General features: G+C 41.4%; 1 protein-coding gene across 1 annotated transcript in view; it reads right to left on the reverse strand.

Moving 5' to 3' along the window:
* The window catches only part of CRIM1 (cysteine rich transmembrane BMP regulator 1), a gene marked incomplete at its 5' end in the record, with an annotated part of 383,203 nt that overhangs the window by 340,700 nt on the left and 22,502 nt on the right, over window positions 1–20,001 (reverse strand). Inside the window, one exon of the mRNA XM_019548604.1 lies at window positions 9,971–10,144. Coding sequence (XP_019404149.1) covers window positions 9,971–10,144 — 174 coding nt within the window. The remainder of the gene's footprint in view (window positions 1–9,970; window positions 10,145–20,001) is intronic.

Genomic DNA, 20,001 nt, shown 5'->3' on the forward strand with positions numbered 1-20,001 from the left:
ATTCCTGTATTGAAAATACAGGCTAAATTTTAGTCAAACAATTTGAGTTACTTGAGCAAAGCACACATGAATGGGGTGCAGAGAACACAAAATTTTACAGGGTAAAAAAGAGAATTTCAATATACTCATATAATTCAATAAACCACATTTTATTTATTTTGTTAAAATTCTTCAAATAGTAGCTACCTTTAAGACCATACAAATCACGTTGCAGTTCAAAAGAAAAACACTGAGAGTTACTAGTAAACTGAACACAAATATTTAGAATAAAATTGCCTTCTCACATTTGTTGTTCTAAAACTGGTCTAACAGGTAAGGCAACATTTGTCTATACTAAGTTATTCAAGTACATGTGAAAATAATGAAATGTAAAAAGATTGTTAAAATAACTTCAGTCACCTTAAACTGACAAACTACAAGAATTCCAAAAGTAAGGGTTTTTTATTTGGCGGGAGGGCTTGAGAGCAGGAGGGGGGAGGGTGGGGATGGGTTAGGAAAGGTACACAGAGGAATCCTCATTTTATAACAACCTTTTGTTTTGATAATTATAAGCAATTTAAGGGCATTAAAAGCAAGTTTTGTGTCCAAATCAAGAAGAGCAGAAAAGATTATATCTGCTCTTGGGGACAATTTGACCACAATTCCCACCAAAAATCATCATGGGAACTTTATTTGACCATCTGCACAAATTCTGAGAACATTTCAATATTATTTAAATATTTATTTAAATAGTTGATGTTTTCTGTACAGTAGAACCTGACTCATTTGTTTCCAGGTAGTTTGCAACCTGCTCAATTTGTGATGGGTTGTTGTTGATGTGATGTGCTGCTGCTCAGCTACTTGTTGTACCTTTTACTTGTTGTACCTTTTACTTCAAAGGGCATTACATCTTCAATCATGAAGAACCCCTCAGGGAGACCTGTGTAGCTGTTTACTATGACTGTTTACTTCACAAACCTCCATCTTTACAGGAGGTAAGGAAACTAACCCTACAAAGTATCCCGGTTCTACTGTATTATTAGTATTCAGGCATATTTAACTTAAGGATGCTAGACATTACTTTACACCTGGCAACATTCACACTACTGTCTGAATATTACTGAACTAATCCTTTCCAAACCTTTGTACTACGCAAGTGCCTAGAAACCCAAAACAGAATTAGTATCCACTGTGCTCAACTCATACAGCAAGATCTTACAATCTAAAGCAATGCATTTGAGGAAGTTATTTTTTTTCCTTTGGATCATAGTAAAACTGCTGGAGGATAAGAACATAAGAATTGTCATGTACTGGTTTGGATCAATGGTACATCTTGCCTAGTTGACACAGTGGCAGAGAGTGGATGCTGAAAGGGAGAGTGAACTGGGTATGACCAGGGTTTTTCCCCCGCACTGTTCCTCTCTCCCTTGCAGCCTCCATCCAGCAATTAAGGTCTAGGATACACCAAAATACTACTTTGCAAATCGCTCAACTCAACTGGGTACTCAGTGCAGATGTGAATGAGCTTTGAGGAATTCACTAATTATACTCAGTGAAAGATGTGCTTTTCAATAATTTCAGCAGTTACATCCCACTAAGCCTCTAAATGCTTAAAAGAAAGGAGGGACAGCTTATCTTCCAAAACACTGAACTTCATTTAATATCTTACAAAGTGATATTTGAAAAGCTACCTGATTTTTCTTAAGTTTGCATGCTTGGTTTGGTTCCTTACTAGACTAGGATTCTAAAGCATTCTCCATCCACTGACAAGATGTCAGTCTCACAGCTGTCAGAACAAACTGCCATCAAAAGAGCTCTCCTCCTAAAGCTGAACAGGGCCAAAGTTTCTGCCCTGTGTTCAAGAACACAGCTATTAAACAGTCAGGGATGCATCATCAAACTAGTTGTGATGGACGTCAGGGAGGGTACAACACGGAACAGTCTAGCAATAATATGCTCTCCCTCTGAAGCCCTGTTGGAGATGGGCCTATTTGTTGTGCAAAGGACAGTCCACCAAGAGAACCATTTCCCTCCTTCAATCAAGGAAGCCATAAGAAACACAACCAGTGATTGCAAGGACAAAAAAAAATAATAAAAAAAAATAAAGAAATAGGCACAGGATTGTGGGTCATAGGTTGATAACAAGTATTCTAAGGGGAGACACTGAGTAGATAACACCAGCCAGCACCCACTGCCCGTGAAATGTGTCCAAGGAATAAGTGGATGCCACCCAATGAACCTGGCCTGCCTAGAAGAGTGACAGAAAAATGGCCCCACAATTGCTCAGATTCCCCCTGGCCAGAGCCTCCTTCCTGGTCTGGTAGACATCAAGTTTATCCAGAGACAGGAGGAGGTTGACCAGGAGATCCTGAAACTTCATTGGGTGTAAAAAAGGGGTAGAGAGAGAAGCTCAGCCAGAACATCAGGAGACAAGTTCCTGAGGAGGCAGTAGAGATGCTGTAGCCTGGCATACACAACGTAGGCACTTGCCAGGATCTCCTTCTACTGACAGAAGTGGTATCGGTGAAGCATGCCAGATGCATGTCTGCAGAGCTCTGTGCAGAAGCCACAAGCTTAGGTCCCCACTGGCTCAAAAGATCAAGATGGAATACAGGCTGGCTCACTGGAAACCCACACCCTCGCCAAGGGTGTCCTGTCATTTGGTGTCTCATTGGAACACGAAGACAGGATGGTGGAGCCTGCAAAGCATAAGCATCTGTCACAGACAGGATAGTGGACTAGATCAGAGGTGCTCAACCTCCAGCTCAGAAAGACTGGCACCTGGCCACGGGGCACACTGAGTCAAGAAATTTGACAGTAGAGGACCAGTGGCAGTTAATACCGTCACCCATCCCCACTACCAAAATCCCCAAGTCCTGCAACCCTCTCTCTACATGGCCATACACCCTTCCCTCTGTGCAGCTTGTTCAGGGCCAGCTCATGCCCTCTTCTCTCCTCCCCCCAACCAGTCTGGACCATATTCCCTCCCCCACACCCTGGGAGGGCTGGACCATGCCCCCCTTCATCCTTCAGGACTGGGCAAGACCCTTTCCCCTTAGGGCTGAATCAGGGCTGCCCCCTTGCCCCTGCAGTGCTTGGTTAGGACAGGGTCATGCCCCGTTTCCCCCCGTGCAGCTGGATCAGGGCTGGACTGCCCCCCACCATGTGGCCAGATGGGGTCCCGTTATCCTGCCTCAGGCACCAGAATGGGTCCATTGGCCAGATCCAGTCTCTAGAGGAACCAGACACTGCCCATGTGGCCTGCTGGACAAAAAGGTTGAACACTACTGAGCTAGGTGGATCGCTGGTTTAATCCAGTATGGCACTTACATTCTTAATTCCTGCAGAACATCAAACCAGTGATCCATCTAGCCCAGTATCCTTCCCAACAATAAACCATTCCCTAATGATTTAAAGAAAGGGGGAAAGAAATCCTACAGTAGACAGTAAACATATACTGATGATACTTTCACCTAGCCTGAGAAATTTATTCTGAATGTTTCAAACTGTTAGGTTTGAAAAGCTCTGGTAACCCCATACTTTGCAGCAAGAACGTGAAATTCAGTGCAGGTTTTGTTTCATGAAAGTGCCTGTTTCTAATATGAAAAAAATGCCTATTTGACCAAGTTATAAGACTGAAAACTTAGGTATTCACTTAGTATGCTCAAATTCTCATAATCTGTAATGCTGAACAGACAGCTAATGTGCCATCCCGGTAGAGTGTACCCCATCCCTCACACTCTTCCTTACAACTTGACTAAAGATGCTATTCCCATGCACCAGGCCAGAGGCTATCCTGCTAAGTCAGACTTCTCTAGTTAAAGAACACTTCAGGCCAGGGTGGGCCTGGGCACTAGAACTGAAACCTGACAGTCTTGCTCTCAGTGGGCATCTATACTCACGCCCCAGAGTGGAGGGGGTGCTCTAATTAAAGCGCCGGCAGCATCACATATATTCAGCATCCCATGCTTCAGAATGGCAGCAGGGGCACATTAACTAAAGCTCAACAAACTTTAGTTAAAGCGCCCCTGCTGCCATTTTGAAACATAGGGACGCTGAATACACATGGTGTGGAGGCTGCTGGAGCATGCTAATTAGCATGATGTGCTAATTAGTACATGTTGGAGCAGAGCTCCATCACATGTGTAGGTGCCCAATGCCACTACTGCTGCCACTCAGGCAGGCCAGAGAAAGTGTAAGCTATTTCATTTGATTATAAAAGAATTAGCTAAATTGGGGAAGACCTGGAACAATGAGACAGTAAAAGGAGAGACTATTACTAGGAAGCAGTGCATGGGGGAAGGGGAAAGGAGGATCAGCTGCAGAACTGGGAACATGGAACAGAGACTGTTTGGGTAAGGGAGATCAAGAACTTCTGCAGAGATCCTGAATTAAAAGAATACAACCTGGGGGAGAAAATGAAGTAGAGACTGGGCCTAGTTAAGGAAAGATAATGTGACTGAGACAGAGCCAGGTAAAAAAGAAGGTAGACATGCGTGCGCACACACATACAATGGAATTCACAATTCTTGGGTCTCACCATTCTTCCACTTTGAACAGATATCTGTGTAGCAAAATGCGTGGGTCAAGTCCCTATTGTGCTGAAATGGAAAAATGTAGCCTATAATGCATTCATAATGACATTATGCATAGCATCAGGTTTTTCAAGCTCTAAGAACCTACATAAAAAGAACACCAAGGAAGCAAAAGTTACACATTTAGCAGCTAGGAACTATTAAAAGTCAAGTTGGCTGTGCAACTTTAATTCATCCCCTCCTCATCAATATGTATTTTAATATTCTTTAGTTACATGATCACACTTTTCCAGTGTCTGCCTCATTTCTGACAAGATGAATTAGGGTTGTGCAGTAAGAGAGATTGCATCCTGTAAAACAACTCACTTGTTGAGAAAATTGGAGATCTGTACTTGAAGAAAAGGAATGCAGGGGTAGAAAGGATGACCTCACTGCTGCGGCAGCTGAATGCTGATCTGAAAGACTAGAGATTCTCTCTACCTCTGCCAAAAGAGTTCTTATATGGTATTAGTCAAGTCACTTAAACCAGATGGTTGCCACATTCTTCACTTTCTGAATTCCCAATTTGAGACCCTGAATCCAATTTATGGAAGTGCTGAACACCCACTGAGAGAACTCATTCGTCCATATCTGTGGCCTGAATGGAGGTCATACCCTTATTAGGTACATATAAATGACTTGCACAGAAACAGCAACATGTCCCTCCCAAGTCCCCGAGTGGCTCTCCAAAGACCAGCACAGTAACCCTGAGTCCCTGCCTAGTTCTTGCCCAGTCCCATCTCCTGTCCCTGTCTGGTTTCTGCTCAGTAATGTCCCCTGTTCCTGTTCACCTCAGGCTTCTCATCCACAGATTTTACTTAGATTATGGACCTTTGCCTAGTATACCAGCTCCTGCCTCAGGCTCTCAACCTTTAGACTGGTGACCAAGATAGTCAGCTTGACTATTGGACCAGACTGCCTGCACTCTAGTCCTGACAAAACTGCAACCAGTATCAATGGAATCCATGTTTTAAACATTAAATTCTATATATAATACTATGTACTTGGGGGGAAAGAAGGAGGGGGGCAGAAATCAAGTCCTAACCTGGGCACCCAAGTTTAAAGGAAACTTTTGAACTTAAAATTGCCATTTGCCTCAGCTCTCATTAACAAAAAAGGCAGGGGGAGGGAAAGGAAATAACGCCTTCCTTCACAAAAGTGTTGTTAATTTGTCATGTTTATGAAGCACTCAGTACTACAGTGAGAATTATAGAAAAGCAGATGAGAAAATAATTCTCTCTATACAGCAAGGTCTGAATAGCGTGCAGTAAATAAAACCTGAAAACACATATAATCTTGTACAAAAAGACTAAAACAAAACACCAAATAGCAGCTCATTAAGCATAGTCCATCCTGAACACTCAATGTAGTAGGGGCCCTGTGGAAGTCTGACATGTGATTTTATTAAGAGACTTTTATCTTAGTGAAAACAGATAAGAGAACAACTTAAGCAGGTGTATCAAACATATGGCTGTGGTCTGGACCAGCCCGTAGAGCCCCATCATCCAGCATGAAATGCTGTCCCTGGGTCTAATCAGACCCAGACGGGTCACAACCTGAGCCCATGGCACAGAGCTGGTCCACGGGCTGAATCTGGCCCATGGACCCCTCCCCACTTTCCTCCCCCTCCCTCACTATCCCCCTTCTGCTACTCCAGCCAGTCTGGGACCTGTGCCACATCCAGCACAGATCCCAGAGCAGCCAGAATAGGAGCCACATGCACTGCAGTCCTGCCAGAGAGGCAGCCACTCTGCAAATGGTGGCAGCCCCTGCCAATCTGCTCCATATGTGGCACCTGCTCTGGGACAAGTGCCACATGTAGTACAGGTCCTGGACTGGCTGAAGCAGCTGCAAAATGAGGTATGCTGAGGGAAGGGGTGGGGGAGGCTTCCATGAGCATGATCCAGCCCACAGCCCAGCCTCACACCACTCATCCAGCCCACGGAGCCAGATGACTTTGACAACCCTGACAAAGGTTTCACAAGCAACCACGATTTTAGTAGTTCCTAGTTTGCGTCCAAAATTTTGCAACATTACTGCTCTTTTAACACAGCTGTTTAATCATCTATATGAAGCTTTGTAGATTTCTATTTAAAAATCAAACTTAGTCTCCGTCATATATTTTAGCAGCGAATTCCACGGGCTAATTATGCATCACCTAAGTAAATGCAACAAATCTCACCAAGCCCTTTGCAATTGTGTCTAACAAACAAGCTAAAGGAGTCACATGTACAAAGTTAGTATTCCACAAGACCCTGAAAACTTGAAATATATCTGAGCATAAGTATCCCCTCCTTTCCAAGGCTACCATGCACAAAATTAATTCTAATTAAATCTGAACCAAAGGATTCTGTAGTTTTTTTTTTTCTTTGTTCAACATAAAGCTAAATACTGTCTCCTCCCTACCTTAGGTCTTCCATAATACCAATTACAGAGATAATATATATGTTTAGTGACTGAGAAGTAAGAATTCTTGAAATTTGTCACGTACCTATCTTCTTATGCAGTCACATTTGAATCCTAATCTTGCCATACAAATCCTACTCTGATGGGCCACACCAGTGTGATCTCTACTTTGCGCTTAGTTACTTCTATTTTAAGCAAATGCACGCTTAAGTACCTGTTTTAACAACTACAGGAATCAAATTTAACTCTGAAGAGTTCCATCAAGAAATACTTCTTACATAAGAAATTTTCAGACTTGATCAAAATTTTAAATAACCCCAGCCATGTCTTCATAAGCCATGTGTTATTCCATTTGAGCAGTTAACATGCAGATGACCATGTCTGAAGCAGTGGCTTTTCCTTCGGTAGCAGCTTTAATTTAAGCAAAGATTCTGACAGTTTCTTAATTAGGGAAAGGCAAAATGTTCAGTTCAAATTTTTAGCTAAGTGAAGCATTAAAATCTTGTCCTCCAGAGTTTTTGTATCATTCTAACTATGGTTCTTAGCACATGTAGTTAGATCAGTACAACCCCACAGTGTACTTATCAATATAACTGTAAATATACAAGAATAAGCTATACTGTTATAAGCATCTTTATAACAATATAACTTCAAATTTTGAAATAGCATAACATCATCACTTCCTTACAAAATCTGGATGTAGATCTAGTCTGAGAGAATAACAGGTATGTTGTCTCCAAAGTACAAGACAGTAAAGAAATTATCATTCAAATCTGAGATATACATTACATGATTTGTCTTTAATTTTTTCAAAATTCAGAACCTGGAGTGTTACAGATACCAACTAGCAGCTTGAACAAAAACTATTAAGTCCTAGTCTTGACTCTGACAAGACACTTCCACTAGTCTTGGAAACAGATTGAAGGTGCAACGTGGCCATCTAATAAAACTGAACTGACTACCTAACAGAAGCATTCTGAGGGCTACAGTTTTAAGCATAAAAAAATTTTTAAAAAAAAATCAATGCCCGTTACAAAAAGGTACTTACAGCTAGATTATTGCTATTTCTGGGAGGAAAGAAATATAGCACATATATTATAAAGCTTCCAGTGACAGCTTATCATGAGTAATTTGTTTCCATCCAATTCAGCCCATATGTACTTTTCTTGTGTGCTTTGTTCTGTTTGTGACATACTCCAAGTACAAAACTACAGGGAAAATTCTTTGAAGCAACGTTAAATGATTTAAGTGGTTTTTGTTCTCCTGTTTGTTACAAACACCAAATACTTTGAAGACGTAAGAAATAGTCAAGATTCATTCCTGGACACCAAAAGCCTTGTTAAAGTAAATGACATTCCCATAAAATAACAAACCTTAAATGTGGTTTCTATTAGGAGGTACCTGCTAGACTCCTAACAGTTGTTGACTGTTGATATCTAAGTACTAACATTGCACTGCACTGCACAGCGTGACTTACATTACCCATGCCTTTTCACCTATTAGACTTATTTCTTCTCAATTTAGTAGCAGAGAAGAAAAGGAAAAGAAAAGAAAAGGCCATTCACAACAGTTTTTTCTTGAAGAATGATAGAGCACAATTAAAATTATAGCAGTACCCACATAGATCTCACTATAGCAAAACTGCAAGCTAAAGCAGCAAAACAATATATAAGCAAATTGGTTTTAGCTCACACAATAAAGAAACACAATATGGAGTATTACTTGTTACCTTATTAGGTAAATAAAGGCTGTATTAGGCATACTTTCCTCTATAGCTAGGACTGGAACCACAAGATATCTTATACCTCTTGACTGGGTTTAACAGATCAAATCTGGCATAGACTCATTTAGGTTTTTCAACTAAATTCTTCCATGTTTTTCTAATTTGGACTTTGCAAACTTTAACAGGTTTTTCAAGTTACTATGATATTCCATGACTTAGTTCATAGTTCTCAAGCAATCACTTCAGCAGTTCTCTTAACACACTTTCTTGACCAAAATTTATTAATTTATTTAAACCACTATCACAACTCAAACCAATATGACTAGCCTTATTAGCATTAGTTTTAAACTTCATTCAATTATTTCTTGTTTGTCAGTTGCTGTTGAACTGGATTCACTTGTTCATAGACTTAGGGTAATATCCTTGCAAGTTCTTAGAATGTATTGGAAAACAAACAGTATGACAAAGTCAAGTCACATTACCAGCTCTTCAGACCACCATGTTTTCAATGCCAGTTGAAAAACAGTTTTAAAGTACAATATGAGAGTATGATTACAAAGCTGATAACAAATCTGTCCCAAACATATCCAAGCAGCATATAATGTACCAAAATAATAAGTTCTCTGAAACTAGATACATGATTCCTCTAGCTTATTTCAGATCCAACTGTTCTGTATGCTTATGCATGTAAGAGACAACAAGGAATTTGAGACATTATGTACTTCTGCAGAGACAGATGCAGCAGGTCAGAGTCCATCAAACTTTATGAGTCAAGTCCACAAAAAAATCCTAAACTTTTCTGATCTTATTTTTTATCTGTGTTATTGAAACATATTTATTCATAGATTCATCGTTTAAATATCATATTAGTTCAACAAGTAACTTTATCACAACTCTCCAAATATATGAAGCAGCACAAAATGCAGCTCCCTAAATTGTTCCTTCACATACAATGTAGACAAAGGACCATCTAAACAGGACAAATGGAATCAGTTTTGTATTTGTAAACAGTTAAATACTTTTAAAATGCACAAGTCAAGTTTAGTTCCATCTATATTAAAAAAACTGAGGTCTCAAAAACCAAGCTGAATAAAACTGCATCTTCCTTAAACCTCATATTGTTAATATTCTCTTAACTCCAAAAACCAGACCAGTCTTCCAGAAGTAAAAAGCAACGATTGCCTGAAGCCATTTCTGCCTTCCTAATGTGATAATACTTGATCCTAGACCATAATGAAAGGCATGCTGAGAAATTACACACTGGAAATTATTGAAGGCAAGTGCTTACCTTCAATCCTTTTTAAAGCCGACAGGCAAGTATCCCGGCTTGGAAACTCAAATGGATTATTACAGGTCCGAATGGTGTCACATTCACATTTCCCATTGATTATATTACAACCGGTTATAAGATTTTCATTGCAAGGTTCAAATCCAAGTAGCTGGTCATCATCCCAATTTTCATCTGAAAAATAAAAAGGAAATCAGTGTTCACACAAGTTCAAATGCACTGAAGTTAGGCACAGGATTGAAAGCATTAGATTTATTTTCAAACCTTTTTTTTTAATTGGAATAACTTCTATATTTTTAAAATAATACCTTAGATTATACTTATTTTATATTAAAATATAGGGCCAAATGCAACATAGAAGTATAGAGTTAGAAGAGCCACCACACCCAATCCCATGCTTTTGCAAGCAATCATTTATTAAAGGAATCCCCAAATTAGTACTGCAAACCCTCACATCCAATCAGAAGGAACAATACCCCAAACACCAAATACCCTATCAACCACAGGTAAAAGCAGGAAGTTTAAGGGCACTACCAACACAACAGGGAAGTCATTTGGTTAATATATTCTCAGAGGAGCCTGAAAGGAAGGTCATGCCCTATACTATGGTGGAAGGCATGCCTCCTCCCCAAATCCATTCCAATCTGACCAAAAAATATTTTCTGAAACAAGATACTTAGAATGTGAAGTCCAAATCTGGTATCTACTGACTTTTATTTCCATATCTTCATACTAATAAGAGTGTTTGAGTTTGCAGGTAATTGAATTCTGTGCATGGGTGAAAACAGGCACTTAAAATAACACTCTTATGCTTTGGCTAACTGCAATACCTTTTGCACGCTACTTGAAGTCAGAATGATTTAGCATAGAAAAAAGAAGCATTCAAGGCAATCTGGAATAATTATGTTTATGAAAGGGAAGTCAAAATAGTCTTATTGAATCAGATAACTAGACATGTTCAATCCAGCTAAATAAAATAATCCATCCTGCATATAGTTCATCTAAAGCATTTACTTCAAGAGGTCATGTCAAATACTCTAGCAAATAAGAGCTGGATAAATTGCAAGTAATGTCATGACCAAAGAACTTTCTAATATCCAGACGTGCTCCTCACTATGCTAGAAGAAATGATTGAGTCACAGGCTCCTTTGCTACCATCTGCTAATGGAGGGGGTTTTTTTTGCTCAATGGCTGATACTATTGCTGAAACAAGAAAATATAGTTCTTAAATTCAATGCAAATATGATAAATGCAAGTTTACATACAGTTGAAACAGACCTGGTTAAATATAATATACCTGAAGCGTAAAACAAAATACACCGCAAATCATTCTTCTGTATTGGAAAGTGCAACACCCTTTAAAGTCTGCAGACAGTACAGATAATGGGAAACTGATTTAAATTTAAAAGCAATAATAAAAGTCAGCAAAGATGCAAAGGAGTTTCAAAAATAATGCAGAGCAGTTAACCTCTTTATGGGAGAAAAGTATTTATTTACAAGCAAGTCTTGGGCAAGTCACTTTTGTGTACTCATTTGCAATATCTGTGGCCTTTGATACAGAAACACAAAGTTGCCTAAAAACATAATGGAGCACGTGCATGTTTTCTCATAATATTGTAATACTACTCTATTCTATACAGACATCTGTACCTTTTGGTTGCCTCAGTTACTATTAAGACTGCAATTTTGGGAGCAGTATCAAGAACTGAGACAGAATAAAAGGTATGTCTCTCTGAAAGGTCTGTGTACTAGGTCATCTCTCTGTGTTCAACTATGTACACCTGGTTGTGGGAGAAAAGGAGGCAGCACTTCACCCTGGTATACAAGGAATAATTAGCTACATATGGACTTTTACACAGTATTTCCTCACTACCTCTCAGCCCAGTAAGCCCCTAGTCTAGTGTGCACTAAACTCCAGATCACTTCTGTTTTTCTAGTGGAGATGCACATTTAGCATATGCTACGAATTCTCCAAGTGATACTTTAAACTGTCCTTAGCCTTGAAGTAGGAACCACAGCCCAACGTATGATTGGGCTCCTAACAACTCCAACTAGCACCTCCATTTCTGTTCATAACATATCAAGATGGAGCCTTTCCTGGATGGCAGTAAGATGGGTTGGGCCCTGTATAAGCAAAGACAGCCTACATTTAAAGAGTTCTCCACCATGCCTATCAGTTGGGAAGCAGAATTTTGCTTTATTGATGACAATGCCTGGAGCTAGAGGCAGCAGGAACTGTGGCTCTGATCAGCTGCAAGACTGTCTGGGTCCCAGTATTACTAGACAACAATTATGTCTCTCTCCAATCTGATCTTATGACGTTGGTATTTATGGCAGAATGAAGGAAATCAAATAGATGTGCTGGCTTATTCAAGCATAAGGGTTTCCAAGAGGGAGTTTTGGTCTCTCTATATTTCGTATTTTGTTCAGCTGAGAAGATATTCATAACTGATGTCCCCATCTTGAGCCACAGCTGATTATGTACCCCACCACAGAAATGTAGTCAAAGTCTCCCACTGTCAAAATACTACAGAAGTCACCCTGGCTCCAGAGGCTGGATCTGGATTATGAGGTTACCAACCCCTCATCTAGCAAGTAATTTTGTGCGACTTGACAACACTTTCCTGGTTGCCCACTTTCCAGACAATACATCATTTCAGTGAATGGGAAAGATTGTACAGATACTGCATCAGTAAGAAGACATCCTCTTGAGAGGTCTGGAAGCTGATCATCCAGGAATAAGAAAACAGCTTCTTACAGGCACTCAGTAAAAGATACTTGTGGCCAGGAACAGGTGGAAAAAAAGAGACACAAACTGAAATGGCTGTCTTAACCCCATTGTTTTGCTTTCTTATTTTTTGTTTGGTTACTTAATATAAGTGCATTCAACTGTGACATTAAAGTTGTATCCTTAAAGCAGAGCAGCACTTTGGGATAAGAAAGGCATGCAGCTCTCTCTCTTAGATTGAGCATCCTGATCCTGAATATTATAACTGCCACCCTCCTAGTTCTCATAGCAGGGGGATGGGGAGACCCATGACACCCAGATCTGTGCATGGATTTGGGGGTTTTTAAATCAGAGAATTTGCAGGGTTTTTCATCAGAAAAACCAGGATAACCTAATAATAATCCACTTGATTCTTGCTAATGTTTCTTTATTAGATAGGTGTTAATGAATCTGTCTCCTTTTTAATGGTCTTGAAGTTCCACTACTTCAACTATTCTTTCTTCTGCAATTATGTTGTCTGATAGACATTCCTGGTAATGACTCATTTCATAGCCCTGCAGACTACTTTTAACTGTAGCTAAAAATTTTAACTCCCATGTGGTAATATTAACTCCGGTGAAGTACTGGAGGCACTGTTAAGACACTCAGGAAGACCAGAATTTGATTTAAAAATCTGAATAAGTACATTTAACTATGATGACCACAGAACCATTGACAGTCTTTTTCAACTAATTTTGACCATTTTTGCCTAGTGCCTTGTGTTTTTTAAAACTTAATATATTACTGAACATTCCAAAGAAGTTATATTGATTTTTGCTTTGATTTCAAATGGAATTATACAGCACTAAGCCCCCAGCATATTAGTAAAGCTTCTAAATTCTCTTTTGCTGGAGAAAAATGTGTTGTGTTACCTGTGATGATGCACCACACAATCTGCACCCTCTTTTTCAAAATCTTAGATCTGCCCATGTATCTTATAATGATCTTTTCAGTAAAGCATAATTTCATGTCAAACAGTGAGGCGACTAAGTTAGCTGGAACACTTATAGCCACAAGACAATGGAATTTTATGTTCACTCTTTTATGCTGTTAACTAGTACTAGGATGCCAGCATAAACCAAGAGATGCATTCTTTTAACACAATGCAAGTGCAAGATGCTTCAGTTCATACAGAATGCACAGAAATCTACTGAATTCTTTCCATATGCCTCTCCCCTATCCTGATTCAGGATTAAAGGAGACTCTTCCTCTGAAAAACCACTGCATTTCTGATATTTACTCAAACTACACTTTTGACGCTTTCCTTTCATTTTTTTGGAAAACAATGCTTCATTTTCATGAATGGCTCTTTCACTTTTTTCTACATAATCCTATAAGTAGAGCTGTAGGATGGTGAAGTGTCTACTTCCCTGACCTCTTTACAATACAAAAGCAGTTAGAAGATTTGTAACTGAACACTATCATTAGAAATACAGTAACCATGGCTAGGGACAGAAGTAAGCTATTGAAAACCAGTTCAAATCTGAAACAGAATTTCACTGCACATATACTGCTTTCAAAATGGCCAAAGCTAGTTTAAAATAAACCTGGATGAATGTAGTATCAGGATTTACTGATTGAGGTTAAATTAGTTTATTGCACTTCTGTCCAAAACCCCCTCACTGTACCCCAGTATCCCAGAACACTTTGTACCTCACCCCAAGAACCTTCCCTCAGAAGGTTGGGCAGGCTGATCTTGGCCCAAGCTGTCTGCTCTAGCTGAGCAAGGAGGTATGCTCTAGAGCCCGCTAGCTCCTAGCCTGGACCACTGCAGGCATGTGGCTGCATTTCCAGAATCAGAACTGAATGTCCATTCACTTGGTTCAACCTGAGCAGCTTAGATTAACCTGCAAAGACTGAATCAATACAGCCTCAAGCCTTTTGACTGTCTGTACTTAGCCTATTAAAAGGACTGAATATGCCCTTTTCTAGAGAGGAAAACTACAATTGTTAGCAACTACCCCAAAACTTGTCTTTTGATACATAGCTTGCAACATACCAATCATGTGCTGAAAAAGTAAACTTGCAAAGAATTAGTACAACATTACTCCTGAAAGGACAACGTATAAAGAGAGACACCAACTTCAAAGTGGTGCACTGAAATTGTAAGGGAAAGCTTTAATTTTTAAGTTACTTTGTAGCAAACTTTCTTCCTTCAGCTTCCTTGCCTTTAAAAACAAACAAACAAACAAACAAAAAAAGATATCTGTGTATATTCACATCTTTTTTCTGCATGCTCTTTCAGTTCATCTTCATCCAAAGAATTTGCTCTTCAAATCTTCATTTTCACTCTGCTGGACATGTAGCAGTGCTTCATGTTCAAAGACAAAGTCAACATACTGTTCTCCCCACACTATCCCTTATCTCACATAATGTATCCTTTTCAAGATAGTGAAGGAAAAAAAAACTACACACTACAATCCCAGGGGTCCCATAAACAAGCATGAACACTGAAAGTTTAAACATTTTGAAACCATATGTATAATCTTCAACTAATCTTCAGTGCACATATACTGCTTTCAAATGTACAAGAGTTTCCTAATGTATTCTCATAAGGTTAAACACATACTTCAGTTAAATGCATGTAATTATTTCCATTCTAAACTTTTTACCTACTTGTAATTTTGTGAAATTTTGACAGCTAGGTTGAATTGTACAAAACTAGAAATTAGAATCCAAGTGGGAAAGGAAAATGAATGAAAGTGGCTCTGCAATTTTAAACATGAATGCTGTTTTAATTCAGTTTTAATTTAAAGTTTTCACACTCCTCAGAGCATCAAAACTGAAAGAGCTGAAGGATGACATTTGAAAGGGGCAAATAAATCACCCTTGCTGGGTGAAATCTTACTCCATGCCAGGCTCATAACTGTCAAATCAAAGCTAAATTCTGAGAACATGCATTAAAATTTTCCTAATCTTGTGAAGCACAGTCCTAAAAAAAAGACATGTTGCACATTAATAGAGTATTGCTGTCCACTGAAACAGTCAATCAATTGTATGAATTAAGAACAACTGGGACTCCGAAGGAATCCTGCAAGACCTTCTAAAGTGAAAGGGTATGTGTCTCCTGCTTCCACAGGAAGAGAACACCACAAACTTAGGGAAGGGAGGATGAAGGAATAGAATTTACTATCACTACTTAAAGGGAGGTAGGCTTTTTTCTAAACTAGGGGTTCCCCAACTGTGGTATGTATATCCCCAAGCTATCACTGCAGGGAGAAATTGTGTAATGGCAGATTTAATTTTCATTATAATAATAATTGGCATTTAAGAGGTTAAAATATAAAACACATGCTGGGAGGGGTACACAGGCAGCCAGTAAATCTGGAAGGGGGTACGCAATAACAAAAAGCTTGGGAACTTCTACTCTAAACCTAGAGAAGGTACAAGATATCCATGAAAGGAGCTTGCGCTTCTATACTGGTAACAGTACACCCAAACTCAAGTCATGAATCAGGGACTAGCACTGATAGAAATTTTTGCAAAAGGTTTTTCTTTAGGAAAAGTTGCCCATTTGCCAAATATCTAAATCATGTGAAGAAGTGCCAGTTCATATATTAATCAGAAAAAAATGTTTTTTGATTTCTTGATGAATCTATGAAACTTCTGGTCAAAAGCAGAATCCAATCAACCACAGAATAATTGATAACCTAAGGGTAAGGACACGTTACCTGGGATGTGAATGGGAGCCAGATTTCAAGTCCTTACTACGCCCAATTCATTGCAAGGACTTAACATTGGGATCCTACTACCTATATCCTGGTGTCTGACTCTTTGGCACACTGGGTAGGGCAGTCTTGGTCCTGTTGAAACTGCTCAGGTTATTGGCTCTTCAAACACACAGTTCAGAGGAGTTTCATACCAGTATGGATGGGGTAAAAACAAGGATACAACAAAGTCTTCTGCCTAGTTCTAGCAAGGACTGCCCATACTCGGCATACACACAAAACACTTACGCAGGCCGGGGAGAAGAGAGAAGGACGAAAATGAGTAGGACAGTGATAGAAGGTCCCCAAAAAGGTCACTTAAATTAGTCCAGCTTGTGCATGTTTTAAAATTATTCCTAACTCATTTATTTTCAGATCTTCTCTACATTGTTCATATCTTCATCTATATTGGTACAACTCTTTTGCAATTTTGTTGAGAGTCCCTTGATATCTGACATTTAAAAAAAAACAAAACCTGCAGTTCTTGAGTCATTATGTAAGAATTTCATTCATTTTTTCCTCAAAGTCATCCTGCAACCATAAGAACTACAGGAAAAGAGGTTTGAATAACTGTTTAAAAGTCAAATGAAGATAAAGAATCCTAAATAAAGGTGTAGACACTAATTTAATATATCATTCCTTGATAGGATAAAGGACTCAGATAAGGTGCAGTGGACTCTATTTCTCTAGACCAGGACTGTCCAGCTGCTGGGCAGCTGGCAGCCACATGCAATGGGGGTGCTCCCAACACCACAAAGACAGCTCCCCGGCCACACAGGCAGCCCACCCTGAAGCCTGGGCTCCTACCACCACATATGCCATGTAGGCAGCCTAGATCTCCCACTGTGCAGGCACCCCAAAGCACAGGCAGCCCAGCACTCTCCCACACCAGGCTATCAATGGCAGCCTGGCCCCCTCCAGTAGAGGGACTTTGCCCCCAAAAGCAGGGGACAGGAACCAAGGGCCAAAGGCAGAAGGGAAGCCTTGCTACCAGTATCACCACCGCAAGAGCCACAGATGGAGTGGCAGCCAGGCAGGCTATTGTGGGCCACATGTTAACCCCCTCACAGAGCACATGCAGCCCACAAACCACCAGTTGGACAGCTCTGATCTAGACTCATGGCTACACTCAAGGCATCTCGGTCTGATGCAAGACCACAACAGATTTGAAATCTCTAGATCTATCTGGTGAATCATGTGTAGATGCCAGCACACCTCTCAGTGCTACTAATGCAAAGCCCCTGTTGAATCCTGGCTGAGAATCACCGATCTAAACTTAAGGCAAAGTTTTGATTCTGTGCCTCATAAACAGGGATGCAGGTTTTCTATTCTCCATGGGGAAAAAAGTGGTAAAACATGAATTTTCTCCTTAAAGGAGAACGCAGCAAACAGCAGTTTTCCCCTTGCAGACTGGCAGAGTTCCAGCCTGCAGGGGCAGGAGAAGGGAGATAAGGCAAGGGGAGCTACTCTCATGCTGCATGGCTGCCATAAGCATGTGTATGTACTCCATATGCATGCATATGTGCACATACACATGCTTATGGCAGCCACACAGCACGAGAGTAGCTCCAGCAGGTAAGTCTGGAGATGGGGGGTGGGGGATTGAGGCCCCCATAGTGAGGGAGGGAGTTGGGAAGGGCTGCGGCTGGGAGTGCTGCCCAGCTGAGGCAATATGTGGAGTTTGGAGCTTGGGACCCAGGGCCAGAGTGGCACCACACAGGCACAGGGCCTGGCTGTGGAATGGGATGGAGTCACAGGCAGCCTGTCTAGGGGACGACTGGCTCCCCACCACTACACACACTCCCCGAGGGACATGGGGGGAGCGGGTACATGCCCCCTAGATTTGTGCACCAGATAGTGGTAGATGCAAGCTGCCTGCTACAGGCACTTGGTTCCCCGACCTCCTACCCTCCCCCCAGGGCCTCTGTGGCCCAGCAGGTCAACTTGGCCTAACAGGGCAGGGTAGGGAGGCTCAGTGCCACATCCAGGAGGCTCACACTGTGATGGGAAAATGCCCCCTGCCCACCTGGCAGCAGTGACTGTGGTGGCACATTGTTGTTATGCCCCTCCCACTGCTGCCCAGTAGGCAGGGACACCTTGACATGGCACCATGGGGCTCCCAGCTGCAGCACCAAACTTCCCTACCCAACTCTGCCCTGCCACACCAGGTCCTACCTGCTGGGCCTTGGACACACCTGGGAAGAGGGCAGCAGGGTGGAGAGCCCCAAGCCCACAGCATGCAACCCATATCTGCCCTTTCCCCTCATGGGCTCCACTCCAGCCATGCCACCTGTGGAGCCATGCTCCATACTCCACTTGGGCTGGAGCAGCCACCACCTCCCATGAGTGACAGTCAGGGCTCAGACACTGCTGCAGAAGGGCAGGAGACTGCGGACCTAGGTCCCTGGCTCTACAGCCCTGGCAGGTCAGCCCCCCTACTCTCTGGCAGGGCTGGAGGGGGCTGGGGATTATGAGCCAGGAGTGAGGGGCACCAGCAGGGCCAGGAGGAGGGCAGGGGATGTGGGCCAAGAGTGAGAGGCCCAAGGGACTGTGGGCCAGGAGTAAGGGGCACCAGCAGGTTTGGGGAACTGTTTGCCTGGGATTGAGGAGCAATGGTATGGGCAGGGCACATGCATTTCAGAGCTACTGAGCACCACCAAATGGCAGGAGGGGTGGGGGGTGGCATGGGGGATGGAAAACAGCCACAGCTGGATCCTTATCCTGGTGAGTGAAGAGTGGAGGGACAGCTCTGATTTTCCATGATAAAATACCCAAAATCAAACGCCAGGATGTACAGGTATTTAAAATGTATTGTATTACACTGGTAGGCTTTCAAATTGCTTTGAAGTTGTAGATATATCAATAAAAATATTATGTTCAACTCTCACTCAGAGAAAACCAGGATCCCTGCTCATAAGAAATTACTGGACAGACAGACAAGGAAGAGGATCAGTGCTGCATTCATGAAGTGGATATGGAGCTGGCTCAAGGGAAGACCTCAGTAGGTTATGTTGAAAAGGCTGTTACTGAACTGGAGGGCACTCAGAAATGTAAGACCTTGTTATATGGTAATTCTGGGGAACTCCTGGAGCTCTTAACCCAGGGGCAGGCAATTATTTCAGGCGGAGGGCTGCTAACTGAGTTTGGGCAAGTTGTCAATGGCTGCATGGGTAGCCCTGCCCCTTGACAAGTACGCCATCCCTGGTTGCCATCTGATGACCAGAAGTCCTACCCCCTAACGTTTGCCACCAGAAGTCCCTCCCCTTGCCCCCAGAATTACTCCTTTCAGCAAAGCGTTATGCCATCTCAGAACCAGAAAAATACCAAATTAGATTCTAAAAGAAAACATCTACAACATTCATTAATTTAATTTCAAAAAATATTTTTGTCCTGATTTACATGCGTTTGTGTAGTGTACATAGAGGTGATTGCACAATAGCTTAAAATGAAGTCGTATGTTGTGCGGGATGCATATACATTTGTGGGGGGCTGTGGGTGTGTGGAGTAGGGTGGCTGGGATATGTGAGGAGGTGTGGGGGGCTGTGTGTATGGCACTG

Source organism: Crocodylus porosus, unplaced genomic scaffold (genome assembly GCF_001723895.1).
Source record: "Crocodylus porosus isolate Cpor-Errol unplaced genomic scaffold, CroPor_comp1, whole genome shotgun sequence".
NCBI lineage: Eukaryota > Metazoa > Chordata > Crocodylia > Crocodylidae > Crocodylus > Crocodylus porosus.